This window comes from Rutilus rutilus, assembly GCF_951802725.1.
Source record: "Rutilus rutilus genome assembly, chromosome: 25".
In the NCBI taxonomy this organism is placed as follows: domain Eukaryota; kingdom Metazoa; phylum Chordata; class Actinopteri; order Cypriniformes; family Leuciscidae; genus Rutilus; species Rutilus rutilus.
Genome location: NC_140229.1, coordinates 20057581 through 20076580, shown reverse-complemented (window position 1 = coordinate 20076580; position 19000 = coordinate 20057581). Strand labels below are relative to the sequence as shown.

The window sequence follows — 19000 nt, the reverse complement described above, 5'->3', positions numbered from 1 at the left end:
CTCGGTCTGGCCGTTGCTCTGAGGATGAAAACCAGAAGAAAGACTGACACTCACCCCCAATAACCGACAAAACTCTCTCCAAAATTTGAAAATAAATTGGGGACCCCTGTCAGAGACCACGTCCATCGGGAGGCCATGTAAACGAAAGAAGTGATCTATGACAGCAACCGCTGTCTCCTTGGCAGACGGTAATTTGGGCAAGGGGATGAAATGAGCCGCCTTCGAGAACCAGTCCACTACGGTCAAAACTACCATATTGCCCTGGGAGGGCAGGAGGGCAGTGACAAAATCTAGCGCGATGTGGGACCAGGGTCTCGAAGGAACAGACAGCGGTTGGAGTAACCCATCCGGTGGGCGATTGGAAGTCTTACCACGAGCACAGACCGAACATGCCAAAACAAAACTTTGAATGTCGCGAGCCATGGAAGGCCACCAGAATCGTTGCTTGACCAAAAAAATGGTTCGATTGACTCCTGGATGACATGCTACGTTGGAACAATGACCCCACTGAATAACGTCGGACCGTGACCCCTCCGGCACGAATAAACGACTCGGTGGACACTCGGGCGGAGGCGTTACCCCTTCTAAGGCCAAACGGACCTTCGACTCGATCTCCCATATGAGTGTGGAGACAATGAGTCTCTCAGGAAAAATGCACTCAGGAGTGGACGGGCGAATGGAACGGTCAAAAATCCGAGATAAAGCATCGGGTTTGATGTTCTTAGAACCCGGACTATACGATAGTGAAAACTCAAAACGACCGAAAAAAAGTGCCCACCGAGCCTGCCTGGAGTTGAGTCGTTTAGCAGATGTGATATATTCAAGGTTCTTATGATCGGTCCAGACGATAAAAGGTACCCCCGAACCCTCTAGCCAATGGCGCCATTCCTCCAACGCTAGCTTGACTGCCAGTAACTCTCTGTTACCAATGTCATAATTACACTCTGCAGATGATAAACGATGAGAAAAAAAAAATCATCCGTGGGTGAGCGCTGGGAAAGAACCACTCCTACCCCCACCTCTGATGCGTCGACCTCCACCACAAACTGACGTGATGGATCAGGGGCTACAAGAATGGGAGCTGAAACGAAGCGGCTCTTGAGGTTGGTAAATGCAGCTTCAACTGCACCAGACCACCTGAACGTCGTCTTGGTGCGTCTTGGAACGTTGTCGTCTCGTCGTTAAGGCAGTCAGAGGAGCGGCTAGTTGGCTGAAATTGCGAATGAAACGCTGGTAAAAATTGGCGAACCCTAGAAACCTCTGTAGGGCCTAACGGAAATCTGGAGTTGGCCAATCCACCACAGCCTTAACCTTGTCAGGATCCATGCGCTCCCCCTTGGAGGAGATGTTATAACCCAGAAATGGAACCGACTGTGCATGGAACGAACATTTCTCTGCCTTGACAAAAAGCCCATTCTCTAACAGCCTCTGGAGCACTCGTCTGACATGCTGAACGTGTTCCTGGAGAGAAGAAGAAATTATCAATATGTCATCCAGGTAAACATATATGAACTGATCTACCATATCTCTCAGCACGTCATTCACGAGTGCCTGGAAAACTGCAGGGGAGTTAGACAGCCCGAAAGGCATGACCAAATATTCAAAGTGCCCCCCCGGGGGTTTTAAAGGCTGTCTTCCATTCATCCCCCTTCCTTATGCGAACCAAATGATAAGCATTACGTAAGACCAATTTTGTGAAGACGGATGCTCCCTGCAACTGCTTGAAAGCTGAAGACATCAACGGCAAAGGATAGTTTTCTTTACCGTGATGTTGTTCAACCCTCGGTAGTCAATACACGGTCGCAGAGAACCATCCTTCTTCCCCACAAAAAGAACCCTGCCCCCGCTGGAGAAGAGGAAGGGCGAATGAACCCGGATGCCAGAGAATCAGAAATGTATATCTCCATGGCCTCCCTTTCTGGAGCAGAAAGTGAGTATAACTTACCTTTAGGCGGAGACATACCTGGCAGTAAATCTATAGCACAGTCATAGGGACGATGCGGAGGGAGAGAAGCAGCCCGGGACTTACTGAACACTTCCTTCAGGTCAAGATACTCACGTGGCACGTTAGATAAATCCGCGGGTTCATCCTGAAACACAGAACAAGACACAGAAGAACTCGCAGACATTAAACAAGAAGCATGACAAGATTCACTCCAGGAGAAAACAGAATTCCTGCGCCAGTTAATATGTGGGTTATGGAGTGCCAGCCAGGGATGACCAAGCACCACAGAAGTGTCAATCAATAGAAAGTCAATGTTCTCTGAATGATTACCAGAAGTGACCAGTCTTAAGGTGGCAGTAGTGTGTTTGACAGAGGGTAAAAGTTGACCATTAAGTGCAACCACAGAAATGGGCTTGGAGAGCGCCACCACTGGTATCTGGAGTCTGCGTACCAGATCAATATCCAAAAAATTACCCTCGGCTCCTGAATCTATTAGAGTCTCACAGTCGAAATTCTGAGTCTGCAGTCTTAAACTTACTGGAAGATGAGTGGCAGAAAAAGAGGATTCAGTCAATGTGACCGGCGTTTCCACAATACAAACATAATCCCCACTCTCTCCTCCTCTGTTTCTCCCGTGATGATAAACGAGACCTGCCCAGTTGCATGGGCTCAGGATCAGGAAGAAATGCTGTAGTTTCATCAGGAGAATTAAAAGTAGGATTAGGTGCAGATGTAACGTTGGCACAGACTCGCGGTGACTGACGACCTCATCGACGTAGTCTGGTATCCACTTGAACCGCCAGATCAATCAATTTATCCACCCCGGCGGGTAATTCCAAGACGTAAATCTCGTCCTTTATGTACTCAGAAAGTCCGTGTAAAAACATGTCCCATTGAGCTTCGGCATTCCAGCCACACTCTGCCGCCAACGTACGAAATTCAATAGAATAGTCTGTTACCGTACGTTCCCCCTGTCGCAGCTAAGCAAGAAGACGCGCCGCGTCTCTGCCAGAAGCAGCGTGATCAAAAACCTTTCTGAGCTCATTAGAGAAAGCTTGAAAGGACGCACAACACGGAAGTCTCTGCTCCCAAACAGTCGTTCCCCAGCTGCCCGCTCTTCCCGCAAGTAAAGTGATCACAAAGGCCACCTTGGACTCCTCCGTCGGAAACGCGGAAGGTTGAAGCGAGATGTATAATGAGCATTTGGCCAAAAAGGGACGACACAACTAGGACTCACCAGAGTAGAACGCGGGAGGCAGAAGGCGGGGTTCAGTGGAACGAATGGACTGGATCACTGGAGTCGGTGGATCTGCCGTTGTTTGTTGTTGAGAAGCAGCAGCCTCAATTCTTAATTGCTGTCCCTGTTTCGTCAGTTCAGAAACTTGGGTGACTAGCGTCTGTACATTTCCCCGGTATAAACAGATAACTCATCACTGATCCTTTTCCCTGATGATAAATTAAATTCTGGAACAGTAAACGCTACTCCTATTTTATTGTCTAAACTCTTTGAGGCATCTATGTTGATCTGAGATACATTGATGTATGTCTGCACATTGAAGTACCTTCCTTATACTTGTTTTTCTTTTGTATCTATGTAAAATCTACAGTAGCGTCTAAAATAAACATCTCCGGTTACCTAATGTAACCTCGGTTCCCTTTTAAATTCAGTTCACTTGACACTGTATCAGAGCTGACGCTATGGGGCTATCTCCTCCTTCCTTGAATATACTGAAGTCTTATGAAATCTCGCGGGCGAGAATTTGCCTGCCAATGCCGTTCAAGCGTGCAAAATAAAGGCGGGGTCCCCTCACCACCCCCTGCAAGCAAATCCGTTTACCTCAGCTAAAAGCACTTCATGCAACGGAAGACCTCAGTGGCATGGCGGCTAAAAGAGCAAGTTGCACAAGCTTTATACTACACATCGCAGAGTAAAGGATGTCACGTCCCTGATTAACTATACAGTTTCACCAGCATTCATGCCGGCATTTGTTTCCAGAGGCTGCATTAACAGCAGCCATCACAGTGTGCTGGGGCAGAATAACGTGTACAGCAGCAACGCCAACACTTGTCCATGCTGTGCTGTTAATGTTAGCAGTTGTGGCGACACCAATATTGTTTTGATGCCCGACGCAGTGGCGATGCCGGTGCTGTCATGAACATCATATAAGTGGGGTTATACCAGCGCTGGTGCAATGAAGAGCATTACATGGAGCACATGTATATGAGCAATAGAATAACATCATTGTAGGGTTAACGTCGTGCAGATGAAACATGAAGGCAGCAGGAGTGCAGGTGCCAGTCACCCAGTCATTCATCTACATGGCTTAGTCCTGGTGGGGCTGCAACGTGAATGTGTACAACAGCAATGCACAGAACATTCTACTGGGCGACGTGCTGTTATAGTGATTGACAGGCATTATCTGAACATGAAAGTTGACATATTTCAGGTCCACTGATATTACCCGGCCCCCTGGCCTAACCTGTTTCAATGCGCTCATTTGAACGCATGCTTCAACAGCAAGCGATTCGGTCCAAGATGGGATGGGAACCACCGTCTTTGTTAGGGCCCGGACAGTAGCCTGCCACACTTCTGTAAAAAGTATATAATATACAAATTCTGACTTAATGTGCTGTACAGCGGAACAGTTCCAACAATAAAGGCAATTACTGTTCCCGTTGTCCACAATGAGCGGTGAGAACAGACAAGAGAGCTGACAGTCTTGCTATCATCTTCATGAGTGAGAGCAAAGCATCGGTCTTGGCGGCACTATTGCTTACGTCACAGCAGCTCTGAGCTACCGGACCTAGTTGAACACCATGGGTGAATGAGAGTAATGCGGCAGCAATGCTGGCGCTAATGCTAAAATCACAGTAACTCTGAGCTACCGAACCTGGTTGAACACCACGACTAAATGCAAGGAAGGTGGCAACAATGTCTGTGCCTTACAGGACTTATAAATATATAACCCAATTAGCCATATTGCGGCAGTCATGTTGGTCTCACCGACTACTTCACCACTCCTATAAACACACTTAAAAGTGGGTTTCTTGTAAGGGCTGCCGCCTGTGCTGGGCAAGAACATCTAGGCACACTACCAATGCCTCAGCCCTCAGCCTGAGTGTTTCCTGAGAACTCTTAAATGCAGAACTTCTAGGCTTGAACTCAGTAGGAGAGTAAATTATAGGCACGCTCCTGTAAAAGATGGACTTGCATCACAACCATCGTACTAGAGAAAAGAGTTCCGATATAGTATTATTCTGTCTTACAGCTCAGTCACTCCACACAATGGAACAGTCATAGCACAAGCTAACTAGTGATCTCAACAGACAGCGTTTTGCTGATGCTTATCACAGAAAGGCAATAAATTAGAAAGGCAACCCATATGAGCAACAGCGGCACAGTCGGTGCTCATCATCTGAGGCAATGAATGGCAGCCGCGCTGGCTCATTCATATGTACACACCCATATGAAATGACGTGACTATGATTGGACGATTGATAAGCTTAAATCTGATTGGCTAAAGAGTACGACTGACCCGGATGGGAGGAGATAAATAAATAGAAAACTTAACATTCACAACAGCAACAAGTCTTGTTCTCCAGTGTCAATTTCTCAAAACATTATGATTATATAAAACCAAGTAAAAAATAGTCATCTTGTATAACACTGGTTGTAAAATCTAATTGCGGTTGGGGGAAAAAAGACGCTCCTTGTAACAGCGTGGATGAATTAATCTTGAGCTATAGGTACTCAAAAAAGCTCTAGCTATTTCATTAAGAGGATGACAATCATGATTCATCATAAGAGAAAGTTTCCAAATCATTTTATCCTGCACTATAAGGTGGGTAAAACACTCCCCACAACAGAGCCTGCCTTCTTTATAAGTTTATTTAACTTATTCTTCTCCTTTTCCAACAGTGCCCCAACTTGACCCAACATGTGACAGAGTGCAAAATCACAGATGAGACTACAGAGTCATAGAGGGTCTTAAGTAGTACATGACACACCCAAAGGATCTCAGTCGCCTTAACAAATGAATATGACTTTGACCCTTCTTATAAATTTGCATCATATTGTCAGACCAGTTGAGCTTGTTGTTCAAATATACACCCAGATACTTGTAAGTTGTTACAATCTCAACTTCTGACTCTCGTAGCAGGTACCACTTGCTAAAATCAACCACAATTTCCTTTGTCTTACTAGCATTTAGCCTGAGACCGTTTTTCTCACACCAGTCCACGAAACTCTTTATTAGCTCCCTATATTCACTCTCATCATGGTCCGTTATACAGTTCAGTTATCCAATTCACCACACCATGATGTACTCCAACATTTTCAATCTTACTTCGTAGTAGTGAAAGCTGAATAGTATTAAATGCACTAGAGAAGTCAAAGAATGTAATTCTGACTGCTGTCCGGGGTCTCTAAATGACTCAAGGATTTATGCAAGAGGTAAATAAGTGCATCATCCACCAGTTTTAAAGGCATACTGTAGTTTATCCTCAGCACCACACAATACTGACTTTAAATGGTTTCATACCAGTCTCTCAAAAACCTTCATTAACTGTGCTGTTAAAGTAATTGACCTATAGTGCGAGAACTCCATGGGATTTGTTAACTTGGGTATGGGTACTACACATGATGTCTTCCATAAAACAGGTCATTTTTCCAAACGCAAAAAATATAATGAACCACCCTATTTTTACTTTTAATAACCTCTGTAGCCTACTCTCTTTTGCTCATTCTTCTCACCCACTGGAAAGGCCCTCTTTTTCTCGTTTAATAATACTTTTAACTCAGAGGTGACCCAAGGTTTGTTATTTGAATAACATTCAATCTTTTTAGGTACTGTGTTATCAACACAAAAGTTTATCTAATCTGTAATACACTCAGTTAAGCTATCAATGTCTTCGTCATGTGATTTACACAGAACCTCCCAATCAGTTGATTCAAACCAATCCGTTATGCTTCATAGACTGAATCAGACCATATATTAACTGTTCGTATCCATCGTCCCAGTGGTGGAAGCGGTGAAGGTCTTTTGGCACATTCGAATAAAACAAGTCCAAGATTTTATTGTCCCTCGTTTCACAGTCCACATACTGAGTAAAGGTGGGGAGAGTATTATGTAGAGATGCTTGGTTAAAATCACCAGAGATAGAAATCAGTGATTGGGGATATTTTGACTGTATCCTGGCTGTAACAGTATTAATATTTTCACAAGCATTAGTCACATTGGCCGAAGGAGGGATATACACCGTTATCGCTAGGCTATCACATAAGAAAATTCTCTTGGCAAATAGTACGGCCTCAGTCCCACCGCAAGTAGTTCAATATATTGCACAGTTTTTCTTTAACCGTGATATGATACGGATTGCACCAACGTTCATTGACAAACAGTGCCAGTCCACCTCCTTTCCTCTTACCCGTCTCCCCAGCATACCTGTCCGCTCGCACAAGATGAAAGCAATCCAATTTTGCAACCGAGTCCGGCGTTCTCTCGCTCAACCAAGTCTCAGTAAGACACATAAAACTGCATTCACAATACTCCCGTTGCATCCTTGTTAGTGCCATAAGCTCTTCCATTTTATTCCCAAGCGACCGGACATTTCCCATGATAATCGCGAGTAAAAATGGTTTATGTCATCTTTTCTTCAGTCGATGCTTTACTCCAGCTCTCTCCTCCTCCTTAGTTCCACAGGAATCTCCATTCTAGATACAGATGACATTGAGATAATTGTTCTCTTGAATAAATAATGGAGCAGAAGTTTGGTGCTCCTGATACTGATACTCCCAGCGTTCCAATTAAGAACGCCAAAAGAAAAATAATCATAATCCAATGATTTGATACTCTCAAACTTAGGACCACACATAAACACATTCCTCAGACATCTATTATAATGCATAATTATAATGCATTCATACTAAAGAGCAGAAATCTGTAAGAAATGGGACAACCCATAGTAAAATAACTAATGAAAGTTAGCTGTTATGTTGGAGCAATATCACTGTCTTTATTAAACGGCTCTGTGGAATGCTTGATTCTGATTGGTCGATCGCGCCATCCAAAGCTAGGTTATTCCCAGATAACAACCGCTGAAAACGGATAATGCAGGCTCATCCGGGATACTGAAGTCAGTAGCGCTATACGCTTGCTAGGAACGTTTTTTCTTCGTGGAAGTTTTGTATTTGGTGAGCTAATAAAATATTAAAACTCAGTCAAATCAATATTTTGTGTACAGTTATTCAATTATGCCATCCAGTATCGTGGACTCACTCTCTCTTGTTTCATACAAACGCAGCTGCTGCCATTTTGTGACTATTATTTTATAAACTGTTGGATTATAAGAGACAAACAGGTACAATTTTAAAACAGTTTAATCTGAAATCAATATCTCTATATCCATAATTAATTATGTGGCAAAATACAACCGTACATTATCAACAACCGGCTGGATGTACAGTATCACTTACGTATGGAATTCCAAAGCTGCCAAAATAATACATTTGCCACAGCTGTGCACAAGGCAAGTTTGTTCACAAGCTTTAGCCTCAAGTAACTTTTTACTAGATGGTGACCCCACAAGACATTTGTAAAATCATTCAATTTAAAGTTTCTTTACAATGTTTATATTAAAAAAAGCAACCAACATGAATACCAAAAGTAAATTTCTAAGAACTTTCCCTTGAAAAACCTTCCCTGTTTCTTCTACAGGTGGTCTAGCTGCAGTCATCTACACAGACACCCTGCAGACCGTCATCATGGTTGTGGGATCATTCATTCTCATGGGCTTTGGTATGTCCATTCACTTTTTTCTGTACTTTAAACGTTTTGGATAAAAAAAAGTCTGCTAAACATGTTCCGATTTCTTTCAGCGTTCACTGAGGTCGGAGGCTATGAGAACTTAAAGGACCGTTATATGAATGCGATCCCATCAGTGGTGGGTGCAAACATCAGTGAAGCGTGCTACATCCCTCGTGAGGACTCATTCCACGTTTTCAGAGACGCCATTACCGGCAATCTGCCCTGGCCTGGAATGGTCTTTGGTCTTACTATCCAGGCTATCTGGTACTGGTGCACTGACCAGGTACTGATTCATTTATCAAGGGCTGCTGACTAATTTTTGTGCAGTAACACTTTCTAGATTGTGGCTACCTTCTCGTATTGATTTATTATGTGCGTAGAAACGTTTTAGTTTTTTTTAGGACATTAGAAGCATTATTTGAGAAAATAAGAGGTCTATGTGTCCTATGTGTTAAGACATTCACACATCGTTCATACAACTGACAAATGTCTTCTGTGTCTTCTTTTCGACAAACTGCACTTGAGTTTCTCAGGATGAACAGTGTGCTTCTTGTTTTAGTCAGACCAAGTCTAAGCATAAACAGACATACTTTTAGTTTGACCCCTGATTAGTCCCCACTAAGTAAGATAAGAGACACAAACAAGCAGATATAGATTCACCACAGTTAAGTAAGTTCAACAGCCAATTAACAAAACTTAAAACATAACTCTTTCAGACTTCCATGTTTGGTTGCCCTAGTTTGGTAATTGGGTGATTTAGGTGACATTAGTAAAAATGATCAATATTTTAACTTTAAAAGATAAATGGAGACATAAACAGATTCACTCATGTCAAGTATATTGTGATGGGGATGTTCTTCCTCTAAGGGGAGTTTATTTTTTAGTGAAGAATTTTTCCAAAAAATTCGAAAAATATTCTTTGTTTGTACAAAAATATAGCCATAAAAGTTTATTATAATTCATGATGTACATTACCTGCATTTCATAAATTGTTTTATTTGCGTCTGTTTTTTTTTCTCTATGCAGTGGTGCTTCTGGATCTTTAACCTGGGGTGCCTGATTATGATACCTTAAATGTCCTAGGTATTATATGATATATATATATATATATATGTATAAATGCAATTTTGAACAAAATGACAAGCAGAAAAAAAAAATCTACAGAAATGTAAAAAAAAAAAAGAATGAAAAAGTTTGGGTCAAGTCACATTTATTTATACTGCGCTTTTTACAAAACAGATTGTTTCAAAGCACCTTTACAGAGATAACAGGAAAATGCAACAAAGTTTGTTTCCAGAAGAAAATACCGTCACAGTCCAGCTTTAATAAGTTCAGTGATGTTTAATTTTTGTTGTAAAAAAGTTATTAATTTAGTTCATTTATATATATAGCCGCTCTGGAGAAAACCATGATGTCATCGTCCAGCTTAGTTCAGTTCTCATATAATGGTGTCAATGCAGGCAGATCAATATTATTGTTGAAAATTAAATTAAATGTCCCCAACTAGCAAGCCAAAAGCCAATGGCAACAAAGGCAAAAAGGTGACAGTGGCAAAGAACCAAAAATCCATCAGGTGACAGAATGGAGAAAAAAAACAACAACCAATGAACAAAGTGTATGATTATGATTCAGGTCGCATTATAGGTCCGAAGACAGATTGGATTGGAACAATCAAAATATTATCCAGTTCCATCTAGTTGAAGATAGGAGTCACACGAGTTTGTTGAGGATCAGTGTCAGTATGTTTTTTTTAAATGTTTTTTTAAGAAATTAATACTTTCATTCAGCAAAGACACATTAAATTGAACAAAAGTGATAATAAAGACTTACATTATTGCAAAATATTTCTATTTCAAATATACTAGTGCAGTGCACATGCAAAAAACGTTTTTGTGTGTTTTAGTAATTGTTGGTTTGGTGTGTTTGAGTGCTCATTGTTACAATTACACAGCAAAAGTTCAGTGACATTTTTATTTGTGCATGGTAGAAAGCAAATACTGATACTGACATAATGACATACAATAAATGTGGAAATTGAACGATATTATGGTGATATTAGGTGACATGTATTTGGGTATCTGTGTACAGGTAGCAGGAGTTTAGATTAACATTAGTTTCAACATTGTTGTCATTGTGCAGATTACAATTATAGAGACAATGAAAGGCAGTTAGCGTCTAACCAGAAGTGCAAAAATGCAGAGCAATGTGAACAGTATAGACAGGTAGTGCAGTATACACAGTACATGACACAGTGCAGTGTAGACAGTAGTATACAGTTAATGAAGTGGTATGGTGTACAGTAAGGATATGGGGATTTGCCGTCACGATCTGTAAGAGGAGAGTTAACCTCGTTTAAGCCTGCATAGCGTACATGAGCTATCCTGTTGAATAGGCAGGGCAACTATTTAACATAACATATTCAACATCACATAGTTACAGGCTAACTTCAGCATGCATGACACAGTAATAACTTAGCATTGAGACCAGGCTATGCTTGAGCAAACAGTTTGTGAATAGGCTACTACAAATGATGACCGTGAAAGAGACTGAACGCATTGAATAGGATATGTTTAGTTGGTGAATAGCATAGGCTACTATTACACAGTAGCGATAACGTTAAGCGCACCAGAATAAAATATAATAGGCCCATGCAGGGGAAAGGGAACAGGACCTGGCAATGGCAGGCCTGGGCTCAGGAGTATGGGCGGACCTGGGCCGGCTATGCAGGCGACCAGGGCGGAGAAGGCGACCAGGGTGGATCGGGCTGTGCAGGCGACCAGGGTATGACAGCCAACTTTGGTGAGAGCTTGCAGGCTGGAGCCAATGTGTGTGCTTCCCACACACAAATCGCTGTGGCGACTATCATGAGTGCTGTATCCTCCGGAACTGTCTCAGGTGCAGCGGCCACCTTGTCCAAAGACACAGGCACGGCTAACCTGGCGTGAACAGTCTCTGGCTAGGCAAGCAGGATGGGAACACTCTCTGGCTGGGCAGGCATGACGTGAACAATCTCTGGCTGGGAAGGCACGACGTGAACAATCTCTGGCTGGGAAGGCACGACGTGAACAATCTCTGGCTGGGAAGGCATGACGTGAACAATCTCTGGCTGGGAAGGCACGACGTGAACAATCTCTGGCTCGGCAGGCACGATGTGTACAGTCTCAGGATCGGCAGGACTGACATGAAGAAACTCAGGCTCAGCGGACATAACGTGAAGCTCAGACTGAGGGGATACTGTGGGCTTGTGGGGCTCCTCATCTGCAAAGCCCACATAAATGACGAGCCACTCAACAAAAGGGCAAAGTCTAGATATATTTCACCAGAGTGTAGTGTGGGGTATTGCCAGGCATAAAATAGTAAAGCGGCTTATTAAGTCCATGGCGAAACATGTCTTTTAAGATCTCATCACAAAAGTCCACCCCATGGCAAAGTTCACAAAACTCCCTCACCTACTCCTCAATTGGAAAGTCACCTTGGCTGAGAAGGAAGAGACGATATGCTGGATCCATGTTATGGTTAGTTCTTCTGTAATGATGCAGTTGAAACATAGGAGGAAGCAGGATCCACATGCAGCAGTAGTCTTTTATAAAATGAACTCAAATCTTGACAAATTCCGACTAGGGAACAGGGTTCAGAAACAGAACATACAACATCAAGAACTAACAAAGACTGAACTAGACACAGGGCTTAAATACACAGGCAAACAAGCTAAACAAGATAACAAGGGGGCGTGGTTAATCAGAAACACCTGGGAAGACTAATACTAACTACAAAGGACTACAAAACATGGCACAGGACAGGAAATTACAAAAGTCCACACAAGACAAGGGGAACACAAAACAGGAATTATGACACGTGTGCTTCTTTTACTGATATATTTAACGATATCTTTTGCATTTCTAATCCAAACAACGTCAAACTTGGCACTGCACGCACTTGTGCCCGTAGCAAGACACCTGTCAAGCTTGAAATCCATCTGATTAAGGGTTCGAGAGATATGTGAATAACAGACACACACACACACACACACACACACACACACAGACAGACAGAAAGACGTTCCTGTAATTTATAGATAGATAGATAGACAAATAGACAGATAGATAGATAAGTTTCTTAAAGGGATAGTTCACTTTGAAATTAAATTTTGGTATGTTTTAGCTTACCTCAAGGGCATCCAAGATGTAGGTGTCTTTGTTTCCGCAGTAGTTTCAATTTTGATATTTTTAGGTCAAACCGTTCTTGTCTGTCAGTCATAAAATGCAGGTCTATGGTCACCACCTCAAAGAGCATGCACAGAGAAGTCCAAATTAAACAATTCCCCATCGTAAGTACACACTGATGGCCTAAGACACGAAACGAGCAGTTTGTGTGAGAAAACAAACAGTATTTATCTCGTTTTTACCTCTTGTACACAACCACGTCCAAGTGATCTGAAGCCAGAACGCGCGCACACATCATACACCAGGTAGCGCGCGCGCCCTCAGATCACTTGGCCGTGGTTGTGTACAAGAGGTAAAAACGAGATAAATACTGTTCGGTTTCTCACATAAACTGCTCGTTTCGAAATACCAAAATTTTATTTCAAAGTGAACTATCCCTATAAGAATCAAATTCATCATATTACAATGATTTCTGAAGGATCATGTGACATTGAACACTGGAGTAATGATGCTGAAAATTCAGCTTTGATCACAGGAATAAATTGCAGTTTAAAAATATATTCAAATGGAAAACAGTTATTGTAAACTCTAACATTTCACAATATTACTGTTTTTACTGTATTTTTGATCAAATAAATGTAGCCTTGGTGAACATAAGATACTTATTTCAAAAACATAAAAAAATAGTTTGAACCTTTGAACAGTGGTGTATACACTGAACAACAACCATAAATAAAAGTTTAAACTCTAATTTTTTTAATCAGCAAGCCCTTGTAAACTTTTTAAACAGTTGTTTAAACATTCAATAACCGGACTAAATGATTCCAGTGTTTCCCAAAGGATTTTGTGAAACTGTGGTGGGTAGACCTCGGTCACTCTAGGGTCCCTCGTAAGAAAATGTTCTGCATTTTAATGTTAAATTCATAAATCTGGTGAGATTTAAAAAAAAATATACATATATTTGAGAGTTTAAATTTAAGAACGCTCCAACCCATATTCAGTGTGCAAATTGAAAACTGAACAAAGAAAACGTCTGTGCCTGAACTTTAAAGGGGACTCAAACCTCTTTTAGTGATAGTGTCTCAGTCTACATTACACTACATAATACTAATAAATAATACAAATAATAATATTCCTATGACAGTAATAGCCATATATATTGTAAAACAAATGCACTGAAAAATAAATGTAACTTTCTAAATTAATTTTGTCCTAATTTCTATACATGCAAGAGATAAACGTGAGCTTTTATTTTGAAGGACACTGCAGTCGAGCTTTAATTTTGGCGGAAAACAAGTTTACAAAAGCGTCTCTTTACAAATCTAGTGAAATGCTGTAATCGTCAACTATGCAAATGTGAAAATAATGCATAACTGCGTTCCCAAATGCAAGCTAAAATCAGCACATGAACAGATAGAGTTCACTGCATTCATTCACTGTGAACTGGGACGCTGAGCTGATCATGTGCTGATCGTGTGAGCAAAGCCCACACTTCTCTTTGCGCAGCGCAAACAGACAGTCTTTTGAAAAGGATACAAAGCCTTATCGAGCTTATCAAACATTTTATTTATTTGAGAGCAATGGCACAAAACACAACACTAAAGACCTTTTATATTATTATGAGAAGTTGAAATATATTTTCGGGCCACCACAGTCTAGTTAATGAATGGGAAGCACTGAAATCTATAGCGGTCAATGCTGATATTGTGGTGGGCCGATACAAATAAATCAATGTATGGGGAAACACTGGATTCTGAGCACTAAAATGTTCCTCTGGGTTATTCGCACAAACACTCCATCTTGTTTTAGGTGATAGTGCAGCGCTGTCTGTCTGCCAAGAGCCTGTCCCATGTGAAAGCTGGCTGCATCCTGTGTGGTTATCTCAAACTTCTGCCCATGTTCCTCATGGTTTTCCCTGGCATGATCAGCAGAGTGCTGTACCCAGGTGAGAACGATTGGCAGCATCCTGGCTGAGATGGGTGATAAACGGATTAACTATTTTATACATGTTAGCAAATATGTTGACTGAATCCTGACTACCGGTAAGTGATATTTAATGGCAACTTTAATGTTAATATATGGCCAACTAGGTTTTGTTAGTCTCACCGAACTAGACTTTTGCCCATCAGAATAAAGTCTGGTCCATGTATTTCTCACAGAACATGCTAGCAACTTACTAGCATCTTATTCTAGCAAACAATCGCCTAATTAGACAGGGGTGCGTTTCCAAAAAGCATTGTTAGCTAACTAGGTATGGTTCCAAGTTCTGTTGTTATCAGCATTGTTAAATGAGTCTGTGTTTCCCGAAAACCATAGTTCCAATGAACATTCGCAAACAGCATCGCAAATTGTGTGGTCTGAAATTAATGACAGCTCTCGACCTGTGGTTAGTGTTATACAAAAAAAAAAAATACACTTCAGTATCGATTAACGTTATCCGTTTATTCATCCACAGACACCATCCGTTACAACTCGTGCTCAAAAACAACAATCGCTCTTCCAGGGACTTCATAATAAGAGTCCACTTTTAGTTTCGGTAAACGGTCATGTGAAATATTAAACAATATTCAGCATAGAGGTATAATGTGCATGAACACATTTTTAATGTCTTAAACTTAACAAACTCCCACTCTTTAAAAACAGTGGGGAGAACAAGTATTTGATACACTGCCGATTTTGCAGGTTTTCCCACTTACAAAGCATGTAGAGGTCTGTAATTTTTATCATAGGTACTCTTCAACTGTGAGTGATGGAATCTAAAACAAAAATCCAGAAAATCACATTGTATGATTTTTAAGTAATTAATTTGCATTTTATTGCATGACATAAGTATTTGTTACATCAGAAAAGCAGAACTTAATATTTGGTACAGAAACCTTTGTTTGGCAATTACAAAGATCATACGTTTCCTGTAGTTCTTGACCAGGTTTGCACACACTGCAGCAGGGATTTTGGCCCACTCCTCCATACAGACCTTCTCCAGATCCTTCAGGTTTCGGGGCTGTCGCTGGGCAATACGGACGTTCAGCTCCCTCCAAAGATTTTCTATTGGGTTCAGGTCTGGAGACTGGCTAGGCCACTTGAGATGCTTCTTACAGAGCCACTCCTTAGTTGCCCTGGCTGTGTGTTTCGGGTCGTTGTCATGCTGGAAAACCCAGCCACGACCCATCTTCAATGCTCTTACTGAGGGAAGGAGGTTGTTGGCCAAGATCTCGCGATACATGGCCCCATCCATCCTCCCCTCAATACGGTGCAGTCGTCCTGTCCCCTTTGCAGAAAAGCATCCTCAAAGAATGATGTTTCCACCTCCATGCTTCACGGTTGGGATGGTGTTCTTGGGGTTGTACTCATCCTTCTTCTTCCTCCAAACACGGCGAGTGGAGTTTAGACCAAAAAGCTCTATTTCTGTCTCATCAGACCACATGACCTTCTCCCATTCCTCCTCTGGATCATCCAGATGGTCATTGGCAAACTTCAGATGGGCCTGGACATGCGCTGGCTTGAGCAGGGGGACCTTGCGTGCGCTGCAGGATTTTAATCCATGACGTTTTAATCCATTAGTGTGTTACTAATGGTTTTCTTTGAGACTGTGGTCCCAGCTCTCTTCAGGTCATTGACCAGGTCCTGCCGTGTAGTTCTTGGCTGATCCCTCACCTTCCTCATGATCATTGATGCCCCACAAGGTGAGATCTTGCATGGTGCCCCAGACCGAGGGAGATTAACCGTCATCTTGAACTTCTTCCATTTTCTAATAATTGCGCCAGCAGTTGTTGCCTTCTCACCAGGCTGCTTGCCTATTGTCCTGTAGCCCATCCCAGCCTTGTGCAGGTCTACAATTTTATCCCTGATTTCCTTACACAGCTCCCTGGTCTTGGCTATTGTGGAGAGGTTGGAGTCTGTTTGATTGAGTGTATGGACAGGTTTCTTTTATACAGGTAACAAGTTCAAACAGGTGCAGTTAACACCGGTAATGAGTGGAGAACAGGAGGGCTTCTTAAAGAAAAACTAACAGGTCTGTGAGAGCCGGAATTCTTACTGGTTGGTAGGTGATCAAATACTTATGTCATGCAATAAAATGCAAATTAATTATTTAAAAATCATACAATGTGATTTTCTGGATTTTTGTTTTAGATTCTGTCTTTCACAGTTGAAGTGTACCTATGATAAAAATTACAGACCTCTACATGCTTTATAAGTATCAAATACTTGTTCTCCCCACTGTGTATATATACAGAGGTGTAAAATACTTGAGTAATTTTACTTGATTACTGTACTTAAGTATTATTTTTGGGGATTTTTACTTTACTTGAGTACAATTAAAAATCAGTACTTTTACTTTTACTTAATTACATTTTTTAAGAAAAAAAAGTACTTTTTACTCCTTACAATTCTATTTATAGTCAAAAAGTACTTATTTTTTGGAGATCACTTCATTCTATTTTCCCTTGCTATTACCAAACCAATTGAATTGTGCTGATGCTGTTTAATTTAAATGTCATTTATTCTGCCAATGAGATTCGGTTTCACATTTCACCAAATTGGTCAGACATGTTCATTGGTCATTTGGAAGTGACATCATGTCGCATCTATTACCACAACGCACAGCACCTTGACCTGGAAATGAGAGAAATTATAACAGTCAATCACAGGGGGTCAATCCAGGGGGGCACTGTTTCATATTTTATTGAAGCCTCCCCGGACGCCACCATTGATTAGCGGACCATCACCTGCTGTTAGCATCCCATTGACTCCCATTCATTTTGGCGTCACTTTGACAGCGAATAACTTTACATCTGAGGCGTTTAAAGACTCCATTTGTCCACTATTTATTTCTAAAGAAACAAGAAAATGTATAAAAGGCTCCATTACCTTGTATCTTATGTTATGGCCCCGTAGAAGCAGTTTTTGTAAAAATAGGCTAACGATTGCGTCATAACCACGCGACTCTCTGTCGCACAGTAGAGAGATTACCGTATGGACAGGAGGAGAAGCTCGCGGGCAATCGGGGGGACGTGGAGGCAAAATGACAAAATAATTAATCAGAATACTTAGCAAAAGTTTCTCCTGCTCCTGGACAGCTCCTACTCACACTCTCCGTCTCTGCGAGTTTCGGAAGGGAGTGATTCAGATTTCTCTCGGCACAGCTACTAGAAGACAGACGGGTTGCTCACGTCACATCTACGTCGTCAAGCTCAGTTTGAGTCTGCGCAGTACGCTCGACCCCCAGGAAGTGAGTGCTTCTAATTGACTTTACTTGTCTCCGTTGAATCCAATGGGGTTGCTGTGTCCAGTTTATATACTGTCTATGGGTCAATCCAGCAGCCTAAAAGCATACCACCCCCGGGGGCCGCCATTGGCTAACGAGCCATCACCTGCTGTTAGCATTCCATTGACTCCCATTCATTTTGGCATCACTTTGACAGCGAATAACTTTACATCTGAGACGTTTAAAGACTCCATTTGTCCATTATTTATTTCTAAAGAAACACGAAAATGTATAAAAGGCTCCATTACCTTGTATCTTACATTATGGCCCCTTAGAAGCAGTTTTTGTAAAAATAGGCTAACAATTGCATCATAACCACGCGACTCTCTGGAAATTACCGTATAGACAGGAGGAGAAGCTCACAGTCAATTGGGGGGACGTGGAGGCATAAAGTCAAGGGAGAAGCCCATAGAGAGTCATAAAGTTGCTCCTGCTCCTAGCTCATGGACAGCTCCTACTCACACTCTCTTTTTTCTGCAAGTTAGATTTCTCTTGGCACAGCTACTAGAAGACTTACAACGGTCAGACAGGTTGCTCACGTCACATCTACGCCATCAAGCTCAGTTTGAGTCTGCGCAGTACGCTCAGCCATCAGGAAGTGAGTGCTTCTAATTTGCTTCACTTTTCTCTGTTGAAATCTATGGGGTCGCTGTGTCCATTTCTTATACTGTCTATGGTCAATCAGTGGAAGAAAATGGAGGAAGAACGTGATTCAGCTGCGAACACAGTCCAAAATCAGCCACAGGATCAAGAGCACCCGTGGCCGTACCTTAGCGAATTCTTTTCTTTTAGTGGTAAAAGCATGTTTAGTGGATTGTTT

The 19000-nt window shown here is 41.8% G+C and overlaps 1 protein-coding gene across 1 annotated transcript in view; it reads left to right on the top strand.

Moving 5' to 3' along the window:
* LOC311285165 (sodium/glucose cotransporter 1-like) overlaps positions 1 to 19000 on the top strand; it is a gene marked incomplete at its 5' end in the record, with an annotated part of 49208 nt that overhangs the window by 19788 nt on the left and 10420 nt on the right. The window contains 3 exons of the mRNA XM_084400665.1: positions 8662 to 8742; positions 8823 to 9034; positions 14724 to 14859. Coding sequence (XP_084256791.1) covers positions 8662 to 8742; positions 8823 to 9034; positions 14724 to 14859 — 429 coding nt within the window. The remainder of the gene's footprint in view (positions 1 to 8661; positions 8743 to 8822; positions 9035 to 14723; positions 14860 to 19000) is intronic.